Here is a 15,188-nt window from a genome sequence, read left to right as displayed (position 1 = left end):
GAGAGAGGGTGGAGGGTTTGCTGGCGGGTGAGGGGGAACGAGAGGGTGGGGTTTTGCTGGCGGGCGACGGGGAGGGAAGAGGGTGGAGGGTTTGCTGGGTGGTGAGGGGGAAGGGGAGAGGGGGAAGGGGAAACGTGGGCAGTTGGGCCACTCCTTTTAGACCCACAGATGAATGAAAGGCTACGATTAGGCAATTTCTGCGGAGGTTAAATGCATTGCTCAAGCTGTGAAACTCCTCGTTCCTTCAAAACCAGGTAGAAAGAAAGCAATAAACATTAACCCCGATTAGCTGGAGAGTAATTTAGTGTAATGCACTGCGTGAGATCCCAGCTTCTGTTCGCCGGGTACAAACAGAGGAGGCACAGGGAGAGGGGAGGGGTGGGCCGCGGCAGCACGGGTTTTGATAAGCTGCCATCTCACAGTGACAACATGGACAGAATGTGTGCAACACATGATCAGTCAGATAAAAAAAAACTAAAAAATAAACTTAAAAACACTACCACGAAAATGAATGTCAAAAGAATCCAGCCCAGAAAGTGTCTGCTTGGGTCCTCTCTCTCTCTCAGAGCCATCGCCGGGGGTGGGGACGGTCTCCTCCAACAAGCCTGAACCAGTTTGCACCGCCTTCCTCACAGCTTCAGCTCGTTGGCAATTTTGGAGGCAATGTTCTTGAAAGCTATGGAGGTGCCAGATATCCGTTTGAAACGGACTCCGTTGAGGGAGAGTCGGGGCAGTTTACACACTTCCATCTCCCACTGCACCAGGTTATCCTTGGTGGGGTCCCCGTGCATGCAGAATAACATGTATCGCTCCCGTCCTTCATGTTCACAGTTATTGGCGTCCAGCACTTTGCCAATCTCTTTCATCATCTCGTTGGGTTCCATTGAGCTGGTCGTCTTCATGCTCCACGTGAACCGCAGCGACCGAGGTTTGGCATCTTTGTTTTCGTCCTTCTCGCCACTCAGATTGGATCTGGAGGAAGAGGGCAGCAGGTCACAAATCAAATGACAGCACACATACAGGCCGCTCAGCCCGTCTGCTGGTGATTCTGTCCTCCCACCCCTCTACAACGTCCCCCCCATCACCATCTCCTCCTATTCCTTTCTCCTTCATGTGTTTATCCAGCTTTTTCCCCCTTAAATATGTCAATACTTTGAGGATTGGATGTTGTCCCGTTACTTAAGAAGGGTAGCAAGGATAACCCGGGTAATTACACGCCAGTGAGCTTGATATCACTGACAGTGAAATTGTTGGGATAAGCTTCTTAGGGATAAGATCTACATATATTTGGAACTGAACAGTCTTATTAGCGTTACACAGCATGGCTCTGTACGAAGGAGGTCATGTCTCACTAATTCGAGTTTTTTTGAGGAGTTGACAAAAATGATTGACGCGGGAAGGGCTGTGGACGTTCTCTACATGGACTTTAGTAACACATTCGACAAGGTTCCTCATGGTAGACTGGTGCAAAAGGTTAAATCTCACGGGACCAAGGGTGAACCAGCTAGATGGATTCAGAACTGGCTTGGCCATAGAAGTCATGATGTGGGTATGCCGGCGTTGGACTGGTGTAAACACAGTAAAAAGTCTGACAACACCAGGTTTTAGTCCAACCTATTTATTTGATAATATTCTCACAAGCTTTCGAGGGGTTACCCTCTTCGTCAGGTGAATGGAGAGTTCTGGCCAAGATGGGTTCATGTCGCACTATCTGTAACCCCCGTGACTTGCCTGGGTTTGCAAAACCTCACTTACTGTACTGTCTGGAGACAATACACATCTCTTTAAACTGTGATCAGTGCTCCTACCACTCACATTATCAGCCACTTCAGGTCTTGAACAGCAGGTTAGGTGTAAGGATTCGCATTTTAATCAGTAATCTCTAAACTGTCTGTGCTTTATATGCTCTGTCTGAGGCCAGAACTCTCCATTCACCTGACGAAGAGGGTAACCCCTCGAAAGCTTGTGAGAATATTATCAAATAAATAGGTTGGACTAAAACCTGGTGTTGTCAGACTTTTTACTGTGTTGGCCATAGAAGACAGGATAGCGGTGGAAGGGCGTTTTTCTGAATGGAGGTCTGTAGCTAGTGGTGTTCCACAGGGATCAGGGCTGGGACCTCTGCTGTCTGTGCTATATATAAATGACTTGAATGAAAATGTAGCTGGTCCGATTAGCAAGTTCACGGATGATACTAAGATTGCTGGAGTTGCGGATAGTGATGAAGATTGTCAGAGAATACAGCAGGATTTAGATAGACTGGAAAATTGGGTGGAGAAATGGCAGACTGAATTTAATCCAGACAAATACATTGTGATGCATTTTGGTAGATCCAATTCAGGTGGGAGCTATAAAATAAATGGCAGAACCATCAGAGCACAGAGACACAAAGGTCTGGGAGTACAGGTCTACACATCCTTAAAAGCAACAGCGCAGGTGGAAAAGGTGGTGAAGAAAGCATACGGCATGCTTGTCTTCATCAACCGGGGCATCGAGTATAAAAGCTGGCAAATTATGTTACAGTTGTATAACCAGCGTCAGTGAAGGAATTGGCAAGTCACGTTTATAGGACCTCAGTTAGGCTGCACTTGGGATACTGTGTACAGTTCTGGTCACCCTATTATAGAAAGGATATTATTAAACAAGAAAGAGTGCGGAAAAGATTTACTAGGATGCTACCAGGACTTGATGGTTTGAGTTATAAGGAGAGGCTTTTCTCTGGAGCGTAGGAGGCATTTAGATAGTTACATGGGTAAATGGGTATAGAGGGGTATGGGCCAAACGTGGAACAAGCTTAGTGGCAAAAAAAGGTCAGCACTGACAAGTGTGGCTGAAGGTCTGTTGCCATGTTGTAAACCTCCAAGACTCTATAGAAAAGGTGAACAGTTGGAAGCTTTTTTCCCAGGGCGGAAATGACAATTACAAGACGGCACAAGTTCAACATGGAGGGGGGGGGGTCTGTGGAGATGTGTGGGGGAAGGTTTTACACAGAGGGTGGGGGGCCCTGGAATGCACTGCCAAGTGAGGTGGTTGAGGCAGTTACATTACTTACATTTAAGTCTGATCTTGATAGACTTATGGACAGACGGGGAATAGAGGATATAAACGGTTGGTCCAGATAGGTAAATGTGATCGGGACAGGCTGGGAGGGCCAAAGGGCCTGTTCCTGGCCTGTACTGTTCTTGGTTCTTTTAGATATTATTCGCCTGAGAGATTGTACTTTTCCCCCCCCATTATTAACAGGCGGGAAGATATCATTCCTCTACCGAACCCAGTGAGGTCACACACGGGGTCAGCAATCATTCTGCGCAATCATCCATCAGAAAGGCTATTCACTGACTGCAATTAATCAGTTAGTGAATCAATCTCGATTCCTTTCCCGTTGTTATTGAAGATCTTTCATTGGTTTATCAGATCACCTTTATAACTGCAATCAGGCAGTGAGAGACAGAGAGAGAGAGGGAGAGAGCCCAAGGAAATCAAACTAAATTCATTTCTGAGGAAGCAGGATTTTGGAGAATTTTTCAGTGTTGCAGGGGTGACAGCTGTGGTTAATCCCAGGATTCTGGTGCAGTCCCAAAGCATTCCCAGCACTGGGGAGAATCTGAGGGATGGACAAGCTTGGGGGGGCGGGGGGGGGCGGGGGGGGGAGCCGCTTGGGGTGTGGCTGCCTCCAGCAAGATAGCAGTGTGCAGAGAGTGACACAGCACCCGGGAAGTCCAGCTTGTTCCAGGAGATTCCCAGGGTGAGACACATCGGAAATGCAGAACGCGTGAACCAGTCACATTCCCAAATGGTACGCAGTGAGGTCCAGGATCTATCTACATTTCAGCATTCCCCCAGCCTGTCCCACAGCAACCGCAGCGAGGGCAGTGAGTGAGCTGCCGGCAGATGGAACTGGCTCTGGGGTGATGGTCCACAAAGGGGGTGTTCAGGACAGAGGAACACAGAACACTGGATAGTACAGTTTCTTCCCACTAGCCCAGAAGATGCAGCCAGGACAGGAACTCTCCCCAAATGGTTAGACACATGGGGGGAGAACTGCCAGCTTGGGCTGGTTGTCGGAGGGATGACATTGCCAGTGCCCCAGTCTAATTGTCACCCTGATGGGAGGGCTCTGCTGATCAGGCTGGGTTTCCAGGGAGATGGCAGAGTGTCGGGTCATGAGGAGCTGCAGTGGGAACCCGGGAACACTGCCAGAGAGCTGTGGGAAGGGCTCTCATAGTCTAACCCCTCCCCCCACGCCCCAGGGTCAGAGGGTAAACCCTCCCCCCACGCCCCAGGGTCAGAGGGTAACCCCTCCCCCCACGCCCCAGGGTCAGAGGGTAACCCCTCCCCCCACGCCCCAGGGTCAGAGGGTAACCCCTCCCCCCACGCCCCAGGGTCAGAGGGTAACCCCTCCCCCCACGCCCCAGGGTCAGAGGGTAACCCCTCCCCCCACGCCCCAGGGTCAGAGGGTAACCCCTCCCCCCACGCCCCAGGGTCAGAGGGTAACCCCTCCCCCCACGCCCCAGGGTCAGAGGGTAACCCCTCCCCCCACGCCCCAGGGTCAGAGGGTAACCCCTCCCCCCACGCCCCAGGGTCAGAGGGTAACCCCTCCCCCCACGCCCCAGGGTCAGAGGGTAACCCCTCCCCCCACACCCCAGGGTCAGAGGGTAACCCCTCCCCCACGCTCCAGGGTCACAATGTAACCCCTTCCCCCCCAACCTCAGTCACAGGGTAACTCCACCCCCAAACCCCAGGGTCATCATTCCCCAAACTGTCGGGTCACAGTAACCACCCCCCCCAAACCCTATGGTCACAGGGTAACTCTGCCCCTAAGCCCCAGGATAACCCCTCCCCCAAACTCCAGGGGTTACAGGGTAACCCCCCCCACAAATCCCAGAGTCACAGGGTAATCCCTCCCCCAAGCCCCAGGGTCATCGCAGTATAGAAACTAGAAGCAGAAGGCAGCCATTCGGCCCTTCGAGCCTGCTCTCCCATTCATTTTGATCATGGCTGATCATCGAATTCAATATCCTGATACCCTCCCCCCCCATATCCCTCGACCCCTTTAGCCCCAAGAGCGATATCTAACTACTTCCTGAAATCACACAATGATTTGGCCTCAACTACTTTCTGTGGGACTGAATTCCACACATTCACCACCCTCTGGGTAAAGAAATTTCTCCTCACCTCAGTTCTAAAAGGTTTACCCCCTGATCCTCAAACTATGACTCCCTAGTTCTGGACTCCCCCCACCATCGGGAACATTCTTTCTGAATCTACCCTGCCTAACTCTGTTAGAATTTTATAAGTCTCTATCAGATCCCCTCTCACTCTTCTAAACTCCAGTGAATATAATCCTAACCCACTCAGTCTCTCCTCATATGACAGACCTGCCATCCCAGGAATCAGCCTGGTAAACCTTCGCTGTGCTCCCTCTATAGCAAGGACATCCTTCCTCAGATAAGAACACCAAAACTGCACACAGTACTCCAGGTGTGGCCTCACGAATGCCCTGTACAATTGTAGCAAAATATCCCTATCCCTATACTCAAATCCTCTCGCTATGAAGGCCAACATACCATTTGCCTTCTTTACTGCCTGCTGTACCTGCGCGCTTACTTTCAGCGACTGATACACGAGGACTCCAAGGTCTCGCTGAGTATCCCCCTTTTCTCAATTTACACCCAATCTGGTAATAATCTACCTTCCTGTTATTGCCATGCAGATGCCCACACACTCAGCCTCTCCAAATCACTCTGAAGCATCTTTCTATCCTCCCCACAGCTCATCCACCCTCCCAACTGTGTATCATCTGCAAATTTGGAGATTTAGTTCCCCCTTCCAAATCAGTAATATATACTGTGAACAGTTGGGGTTCTCATACAGATCCCTGCGGAACCCCACTAGTCACTGACTGCCAATCAGAAAGAGACCCATTTATGCCAACTCTTTGCTTCCTATCTGCTAACCAGCTTTCTATCCATCTCAAGACATTACCCGCAATCCCGTGTGCTTTAACTTTACGTAACAGTAGTCTGTTATGTGAGACTTTGTCGAAAAACTTCTGAAAGTCTAAATAAACCATATCCTCGGTCAACTCTACTCGTTACATCCTCAAAATATTCCAATAGATTCGTGAAGTGTGATTTCCCTTTGCTTTCCAAATGCTGAGTTACAAAATCCTTGATAATGGACTCTAAGAATTTCCCCAGTACTGACATTAGACTCACTGGCCTACAGTTCTCTGTTTTCTCTCTACCTCCCTTTTTGATTAGCAGGCTTACATTAACTACCCCCCAGTCTGTAGGAACTATTCCAGAGACCAAAGCATTTTGGAAAACCACCACCAATGGATCTACTATTTCCAGGGCCTCTCCCTTAACCCTCACCCCCACCCCCAAAACCTCAGGGTCACTGGTCAACTTCTCCTCCCAAATACCAGGGTCAGAGGGTAACTCCCTCATTTTGATCATGGCTGATCATCGAATTCAATATCCTGATACCCCCACCCACCCCCCCATATCCCTCGACCCCTTTAGCCCCAAGAGCGATATCTAACTTCTTCCTGAAATCACACAATGATTTGGCCTCAACTACTTTCTGTGGGAGTGAATTCCACACATTCACCACCCTCTGGGTGAAGAAATTTCCCCTCACCTCAGTTCTAAAAGGTTTACCCCTTATCCTCAAACTATCACCCCCTAGTTCTGGACTCCCCCCACCATCGGGAACATTCTTTCTGAATCTACCCTGTCTAACCCTGTTAGAATTTTATAAGTTTCTCTGAGATCCCTTCTCACCCTTCTAAACTCCAGTGAATATAATCCTAACCGACTTAGTCTCTCCGATTATTCAGGGTCAGAGGGTATTCCCAACCCCGAGGATCACTTCTTTACTCCCTCCCCCAACCCCAAGGTCACAGGCAACTGCTCCCCAAACCCCAGGGTCACAGGTAACCCCATTCCCAAACCCCAGGGTCAACCCCCTCCCCCCCCCACAAACCCCAGGGTCACAGGTAACTCCATCCCCAAACCCCAGGGTCACCTCCTCCCGCAAACCCCACGGATAACAACCACCACCCCCACCCCCCCCCCACAAGACCCCAGGGTCACCGCCTCCCCCAGATCCCAAGGTCAGCCTTCTCCTCCCAAGGGTCACCCCTCCACCCAGACCCCAGGGTCACCCCCACCCCCAGACCAGTTCCACAGTAATGGACCTGCAGCCACTGGGCAGAGGTTTAGCGATGGAAGCTGATGGGTTGTGCAGAGAGTAAGGCACACTGACAAAGATTGGAGTTCTCAGCATCGTTGCCCAGTGCCACACATCAGGGAGGGTGGGGGTGATCTCTACCTTCCTGTAGCACCCACTGCTTGGGTTCTGGCAGCATAATGGAGGTGATGGAAGCGGGTATTTGGGGCAGTGTTCAAGGGTAGGAAATGGGGAGGGAATACTATTGGAGGAGAAGGTTTGGAACTGCAGTCAGTTTGGCAGAGATCCTGGGACCTGACTTGTTTGGCTGAGTGAGGTTTTCTCCCACACACTGTCGCCCTGTCCAGGGAAAGATTACAGGCTGGAGATGATAGGAGTCTTTAATAAACAGTATTTGATTCTCACCTTGAGCCCTCAGCTGGCTCTCTGCTGTCTCCCTCATGGGGTATCCTCAAAAAAATAATCAAAATTCAAATTTAGAACAAAAAAAACACAAACTCTTACATAATCTGCAGCCAAACAGGAGGTGGATCAGCCTGGAGCAGAATTCCAAACTCTCATCCGGTGTTGATCAGGAACTTCTACATAAAGACAGTTTAACCCTTTCCCAGACGGCACCTAGCTCCCACTTCTCCCCGTTTGCCCACAGTGCAGAAAGAGGCCATTTGGCCCATTGCGTCTGCACCGACAACAATCCCACCCAGGCCCTATTCCCGTAACCCTTCATATTTAGCCTAGCTCGTTCCCCCCAATACCAAGCGGGAATTTAGCACAGCCAATCCACCTAACCCGCATATCTTTCAGACTGAGGGGGGAAACCGGAGCACACGGAGGAAACCCATGCAAACATGGGGAGAACTTGCAGGCTCCACACTGACAGTGACCCGAGCCAGGAATTGAACCTGGGTCCCTAACGTTGTGAGGCAGCTGCGCTAACCACTGTGATACTGCACCAGCTACTTGTGCAGTGGTTAAAACTGCTTTTCTCTTCTATTCTGTTCTGACAGGCAGATATCAATTTACAAGATGCTTTCCACAGCCTCCGTAACCCGACACTGAGCTCAGTTTCCTGTCAGGCCAGCCTACTGGGTCTGCAACGAGTCTCACTGATGTGCCAGGGGCTCCCTGTTCAGTGACTCTCTGCTGCGCTGGGGCTCCCTGCTCAGAGACTCTCTGCTGCGCTGGGGCTCCCTGTTCAGTGACTCTCTGCTGCTCTGGGAAACTGCTCAGAGACTCTCTGCTGCGCCGGGGACTCCCTGCTCAGTGACTCTCTGCTGCGCCAGGGGTTCCCTGCTCAGTGACTCTCTGCTGTGCGGGGGCTCCCTGCTCAGTGACTCTCTGCTGTGCAGGGGCTCCCTGTTCAGTGACTCTCTGCTGCGCTGGGACTCCCTGCTCAGTGACTCTCTGCTGCGCCGGGGGCTCCCTGCTCAGTGACTCTCTGCTGGGCCAGGGGCTCCCTGTTCAGTGACTCTCTGCTGCGCTGGGGGTTCCCTGCTCAGTGACTCTCTGCTGTGCGGGGGCTCCCTGCTCAGTGACTCTCTGCTGTGCGGGGGCTCCCTGCTCAGTGACTCTCTGCTGTGCAGGGGCTCCCTGTTCAGTGACTCTCTGCTGCGCTGGGACTCCCTGCTCAGTGACTCTCTGCTGCGCCGGGGGCTCCCTGCTCAGTGACTCTCTGCTGGGCCAGGGGCTCCCTGTTCAGTGACTCTCTGCTGTGCGGGGGCTCCCTGCTCAGTGACTCTCTGCTGCGCCGGGGGCTCCCTGTTCAGTGACTCTCTGCTGCGCTGGGGGCTCCCTGCTGCGCTGGGGGCTCCCTGCTGCGCTGGGGGCTCCCTGCTCAGTGACTCTCTGCTGCGCTGGGACTCCCTGCTCAGTGACTCTGTGCTGCGCGGGGGCTCCCTGCTCAGTGACTCTCTGCTGTGCGGGGGCTCCCTGCTCAGTGACTCTCTGCTGTGCGGGGGCTCCCTGCTCAGTGACTCTCTGCTGTGCGGGGGCTCCCTGTTCAGTGACTCTCTGCTGTGCGGGGGCTCCCTGATCAGTGACTCTCCGCTGCGCCGGGGCTCCCTGCTCAGTGACTCTCCGCTGCGCCAGGGCTCCCTGCTCAGTGACTCTCTGCTGTGTGGGGGCTCCCTGCTCAGTGACTCTCCGCTGTGCGGGGGCTCCCTGCTCAGTGACTCTCTGCTGTGCGGGGGCTCCCTGCTCAGTGACTCTCCGCTGTGCGGGGGCTCCCTGTTCAGTGACTCTCTGCTGTGCGGGGGCTCCCTGCTCAGTGACTCTCTGCATAGAATCTGTGGTTCCCTGTAGCTCTGGATATCGAACCCAGGTTTCAGCACCAGGGTTCAATTCCGACCTTGGTTCACTGTCTGTGCGGAGCCTGCACGTTCTCCCCGTGTCTGCGTGGGTTTCCTCTCTCACTCCAAAGATGTGCAGGTTAGGTGGCTTGGCCATGCTAAATTCTCCCTCAGTGTAGCCGAAACAGGCTCCGGAGTGGGGCGACAAGGGGGGTTTTCACAGTAACTTCATTGCAGCGTTAATGTAAGCCTACTTGTGACATTAATAAAAAAGAAACTTTAAAGTGTTCCTAATAGCACACTCTGCACCTTCCTGGTGTGACCAATGTACACAGAGACCTCTACAGTAATGACATGGGTGTCGCTGGCTGGGACGGCATTTATTGCCCATCCCTAGTTGCCCTTGGAGGGCAGTTGAGAGTCAAGCACATTGCTGTGGCTCTGGAGTCACATGTAGGCCAGACCGGGTAAGGACGGCAGATTTCCTTCCCTAAAGGGCATTCGTGAACCTGTTGGGTTTTTCCGACAATAGGTTCATGGATTCAGATTCTACCATCTGCCGTGGTGGGATTCGAACCCGGGTCCCCAGAACATTCGCTGAGTTTCTGGATCAATAGTCTAACGTAAATACTACTTGGCCGATCAACATTCTGGGGTTCGGTTTAGTCCCACAGAGACTAGGATCTTCACACTTTCCTATCCTTGGGGTCTTCACCCCATATGACCGCAGAGCTCCCTCAGCACAACCAAACTCCAACTCAAGGTGTGAAACCCAAGCACACCCAGAGCTGCCTCCTGGAACAATATCCAACTTTCCGAATATTTACACCGCTGTCCCGACAGCTTGTTCCTGAGCTGAGCTGCTAGCCGACAGCAAAAGCTACAGATTCTCAGAGCCATACAGCGCAGAAAAGGCCCTTTGGCCCATCGAGTCTGCACCCATAATAACTAGCATTAGAGTCCCACTCATCCCATTTTTCTGCACTTGTCCATAACCCTGAATGTTTTGATATTTCAAGTCCTTATCCAAATACTTGTTAAAGGTTGTAAGGTTTCCAGCCTCCACTACCTTCTCAGGCAGCGCATTCCAGATTCCCACCACCCTCTGAGCGAATAAATGTTTTCTCAAATCCCCTCTGAATCTCCTGCCCCGCATCCTAAAACTCTGCCCCCTCGTGACAGACCTCTCAACCAAGGGGAACAGCTGCTCCCTACTCACCCTGTCCATACCCCTCACAATCTTATACACCTCAATCATGTCCCCCCTTCAGCCTTATCCGTTCTAGAGACAAACAATTCAAGCCTGTCCAATCTCTCCTTACAGTTCAAATGCTCCATCCCAGACTGCAACCTGGTGAACCTCCTCTGTACCCCCTGTAGTGCAATCACATCCTTCCTATAGTAAGGTGACCAGAACTGCACACAGTGCTCCAGCTGTAGCCTAACCAACGTTCTGTACAGCTCCAACATTACCTCCTTGCTCTTACACTCTGCACCACGGCTGATTAAAGCCAGTGTCCCATGTGCCTTTTTAACTACCCTATTCACCTGCTCTGCTGCCTTCAGGGATCTGTGAATAATTTCCCCAAAATCCATCTGTTCCTCTGAGCTTCCTAGTGTCCTGCCACTCATAAATACTGCCTCGTCTTGTTACTTCTTCCAAGTGCATCACCTCACACTTATCAGGGTTAAATACCATCTGCCACTGCTCTGCCTATCTGACCAACCCATCTATATCTTCCTTTAACCTACAATCTTCTTCACTATTAAACACCCTACCAATCTTGTTGTCATCTGCACACTTACTTAACCTTCCCCCCACATTATCATCTGTATGATTTATGTATGTAATAAACAATAAGGTGCCAGCACTGAACCCACTATTCGACTACGAAGTGCCTCACCGTTGGGCTGAGACCATTCATTCTAGCAACAGATCAGGAAGGTGACAGAGACCCCGGGGCAGGGGATCACCCTCCAATGCCACAGCCCGCCCCCATCACAAAACCCAACACAGAGATACAAACACGGGCTGGGTCACAGAGGGAAACCCAGAGACTGAGAAATCCAACAGTGGCTCAGAGATCACACTGGCATTGATAACGCACTGGCACTAAGGGGGGTTACTGATCGAGTTGGAATTGGTTTCGGGGGGGTCGGGGTTATTGATCGAGTCAGGATTGATTTCGGGGGGGGGGGGGGTATTGATCGAGTCGGGACTGATTTCAGGGGGCAGGGTTATTGATCGAGTCGGGATTGATTTCGGGGGGGTATTGATCGAGTCGGGACTGATTTCGGGGGGGGGGGGTTATTGATCGAGTCGGGATTGATTTCGGCGGGGGGGGGGGTTATTGATCAAGTCGGGATTGATTTCAGGGGGGGTTATTGATCGAGTCGGGGTTGATTTCGGGGGGGTATTGATCGAGTCGGGATTGGTTTGGGGGGGGTTATTGATCGAGTCGGGGTTGATTTCGGGGGGGGTTATTGATCGAGTCGGGGTTGATTTCGGGGGGGGGTTATTGATCGAGTCGGGGTTGATTTCGGGGGGGGGGTTATTGATCGAGTCGGGATTGATTTCGGGGGAGGTATTGATCGAGTCGGGATTGATTTTGGGGGGGGGGGGGTACTGATCGAATCGGGATTGATTTCGGGGGGGGGGGGGTGTATTGATCGAGTCGGGATTGATTTCGGGGGGGGGTTATTGATCAAGTCGGGATTGATTTCGGGGGGGGGGTTATTGATCGAGTCGGGATTGGCTTCGGCGGGGGGGGAGCAGTTATTGATCGAGTCGGGATTGGCTTCGGCAGGGGGGAGCAGTTATTGATCGAGTCGGGATTGATTTCGGGGGGGGGGGGGGGGTTATTGATCGAGTCGGGATTGATTTCGGGGGGGTTATTGATCAAGTCGGGATTGATTTCGGGGGGGGGGTTATTGATCGAGTCGGGATTGATTTCGGTGGGGGGGGTTATTGATCGAGTCGGGATTGATTTCGGGGGGGTTATCAATCGAGTCGGGATTGATTTCGGGGGGGGGGGGGGGTTACCGATCGAGTCGGGATTGATTTCGGGGGGGTTATCGATCGAGTCGGGATTGATTTCGGGGGGGGGGGGGGTTATTGATCGAGTCGGGACTGATTTCGGGGGGTGGGGGGTTACTGATCGAGTCAGGATTGATTTCGGGGGGGGGGGGGGGGGGCGGGGGGGGGGCAGTTATTGATCGAGTCGGGACTGATTTCGGGGGGTTACTGATCGAGTTGGGATTGATTTCGGGGGGTTACTGATCGAGTTGGGATTGATTTCGGGGGAGGACATTAGGGGTTGTTTGGGGCTAGCGTTGGGGCAATGTTAATTCTGTCTCTGTTTATTCCCTGTTCTGTCCCTCATCATTTACATTCCCCGCTGGTGAGGCTGCCCGAGCGCCTCCAGGCCTGAGAAACAAGCGGGATTCCATAAGGAGCGAGTGAACGTGGCTGAGACTGATACCAGTATCTGACAACGCTACAACATCAATCCGTCCGTTACATACAACAGTTAAACTCAACATCCACGGAGTAACAAGCAGAGTTAGTGTCATTCGGGGTTAGACCAAACATGCAGTGTGAGAAACAGCCCGGCCCACGCCCAGCCCAACCCTTTCTTCAGCCTCCTGGGTCCAAGTACCATCGAAGATCAGAGCCATGTTTCACCACCGCTCTCCCTGGGGGGGGCTGCCATGATTTGGATTGGGGTGAATGGCAGGCAGGTGGGGTTAAGATTGGCTGAGGTGTCTGTACTTGGACAGAAAGTTTCCACCACTGTCATGGCTGTTGTTTCTCAACTGTTACGGAGGGACTTACTACAGGCAGTGTCGAACACAGTAACATGCACTGGACTTGGTGCTGTGAGAAATCTAAGCGAGGCCTGACCTGTTGCGGTAGTGATGATGGGGAGATGCCAGCGTTGGACTGGGGTAAACACAGTAAGAAGTCTCACAACACCAGGTTAAAGTCCAACAGGTTTATTTGGAATCATGAGCTTTCGGAGCGCTGCTCCTTCTCCAAGCACCTGATGAAGGAGCAACCTGTTGGAATTTAACCTGGTGTTGTGAGACTTCTTGATGTTGATGGTTGGAGGGGTTGAGGGAGAGGGCAGGGAAGAGGAGGGAGAGGGCAGGGAAGAGGAGGGAGAGGGCAGGGAAGAGGAGGGAGAGGGCAGGGAAGAGGAGGGAGAGGGCAGGGAAGAGGAGGGAGAGGGCAGGGAAGAGGAGGGAGAGGGCAGGGAAGAGGAGGGAGAGGGCAGGGAAGAGGAGGGAGAGGGCAGGGAAGAGGAGGGAGAGGGCAGGGAAGAGGAGGGAGAGGGCAGGGAAGAGGAGGGAGAGGGCAGGGAAGAGGAGGGAGAGGGCAGGGAAGAGGAGGGAGAGGGCAGGGAAGAGGAGGGAGAGGGCAGGGAAGAGGAGGGAGAGGGCAGGGAAGAGGAGGGAGAGGGCAGGGAAGAGGAGGGAGAGGGCAGGGAAGAGGAGGGAGAGGGCAGGGAAGAGGAGGGAGAGGGCAGGGAAGAGGAGGGAGAGGCAGGGAAAGGGAGAGGGCAGGGAAGAGGAGGGAGAGGGCAGGGAAGAGGAGGGAGAGGGCAGGGAAGAGGAGGGAGAGGGCAGGGAAGAGGAGGGAGAGGGCAGGGAAGAGGAGGGAGAGGGCAGGGAAGAGGAGGGAGAGGGCAGGGAAGAGGAGGGAGAGGGCAGGGAAGAGGAGGGAGAGGGCAGGGAAGAGGAGGGAGAGGGCAGGGAAGAGGAGGGAGAGGGCAGGGAAGAGGAGGGAGAGGGCAGGGAAGAGGAGGGAGAGGGCAGGGAAGAGGAGGGAGAGGGCAGGGAAGAGGAGGGAGAGGGCAGGGAAGAGGAGGGAAGGTGTGTCCTGCTGGATAAACCATTAGCGGAGATAATCTCTCACTAACTTATCACGCCAGCCTTGCCCACAACCCCCGAGACCATCAGCCCCACAACCCCACCATAACCCACACACTACACCCCCCCACACCATCAAAACAGCATGCGCCACCTTTAAAAAAAACACAAACCACGTTAGCCCTCAGAACACCGAACAGAGTGAAGAAAGCAGAAAGAGAACACAGCGGGTGACAAGACAGAGGGAGTAATGGGAGCAGGTGTTAGTAACATAACCAGTAAGGAAACATACAATGGGTGCTTTCTCCTACCTTCTCGCAAATCTGAAAGACAGATTTCTAAAAACAGAAACAAGAAGAGAGGTGTGAAGGGTGAATGAGTCACACAGACCGACAGCACCATGCTGCTGGCCCTCTCTTCAGCAAACATTCAGCTGTAGCTGCCCGTAGCCTCATCGTAACGCCAGCTATTTCACACTCTCTCGTAGGCACGGCACCCAGCACTGACCCTCGCCTCGACCCAGGAGCTGTCAGAATGTGGGTGGCAGTGCAGCACTCCCCACCTCCCCCCCCCCCTCCCCTCCCCCCAACCCACTCCCTGACCGTAACCACCCACTCTCACTGCCCCACACAGCGGGAGCCACAGGATGCCGATGACCTGGGAGCTGTTCACACCCTCTTCTCCAACCCCCTCGTCAGTGACAGAAGGTGGAAGCAATGCCTGCACGTTGGGCTGTGCGCAGCTGAACATTGAGTTTCAGACTGACGGCAGAGTGGGTCCAGGGTCACCCCGGGGTGCGCCCCAGCATCAGAGGGAGAATGCTCATATCCT

General features: G+C 53.0%; 1 protein-coding gene across 1 annotated transcript; it reads right to left on the bottom strand.

Annotated features, from left to right (window-relative positions):
- On the bottom strand, window positions 1-14,695 carry LOC145340390 (MAP/microtubule affinity-regulating kinase 3-like; the record flags this gene model as incomplete). The annotated part of the gene is made up of 3 exons (XM_080184852.1): window positions 1-972; window positions 7,603-7,647; window positions 14,669-14,695. Coding segments are annotated over 3 exons (415 nt in total), but the record flags the coding sequence as incomplete, so codon positions are not given.
- Between the last annotated feature and the right edge of the window lie 493 nt (window positions 14,696-15,188).

Source organism: Carcharhinus amblyrhynchos, unplaced genomic scaffold, assembly GCF_965287045.1.
Source record: "Carcharhinus amblyrhynchos unplaced genomic scaffold, sCarAmb.v2.hapA scaffold_973, whole genome shotgun sequence".
NCBI lineage: Eukaryota > Metazoa > Chordata > Chondrichthyes > Carcharhiniformes > Carcharhinidae > Carcharhinus > Carcharhinus amblyrhynchos.
The sequence above is the reverse complement of the archived record's forward strand: the minus strand, read 5'-3'. Positions and strand labels throughout refer to the sequence as shown.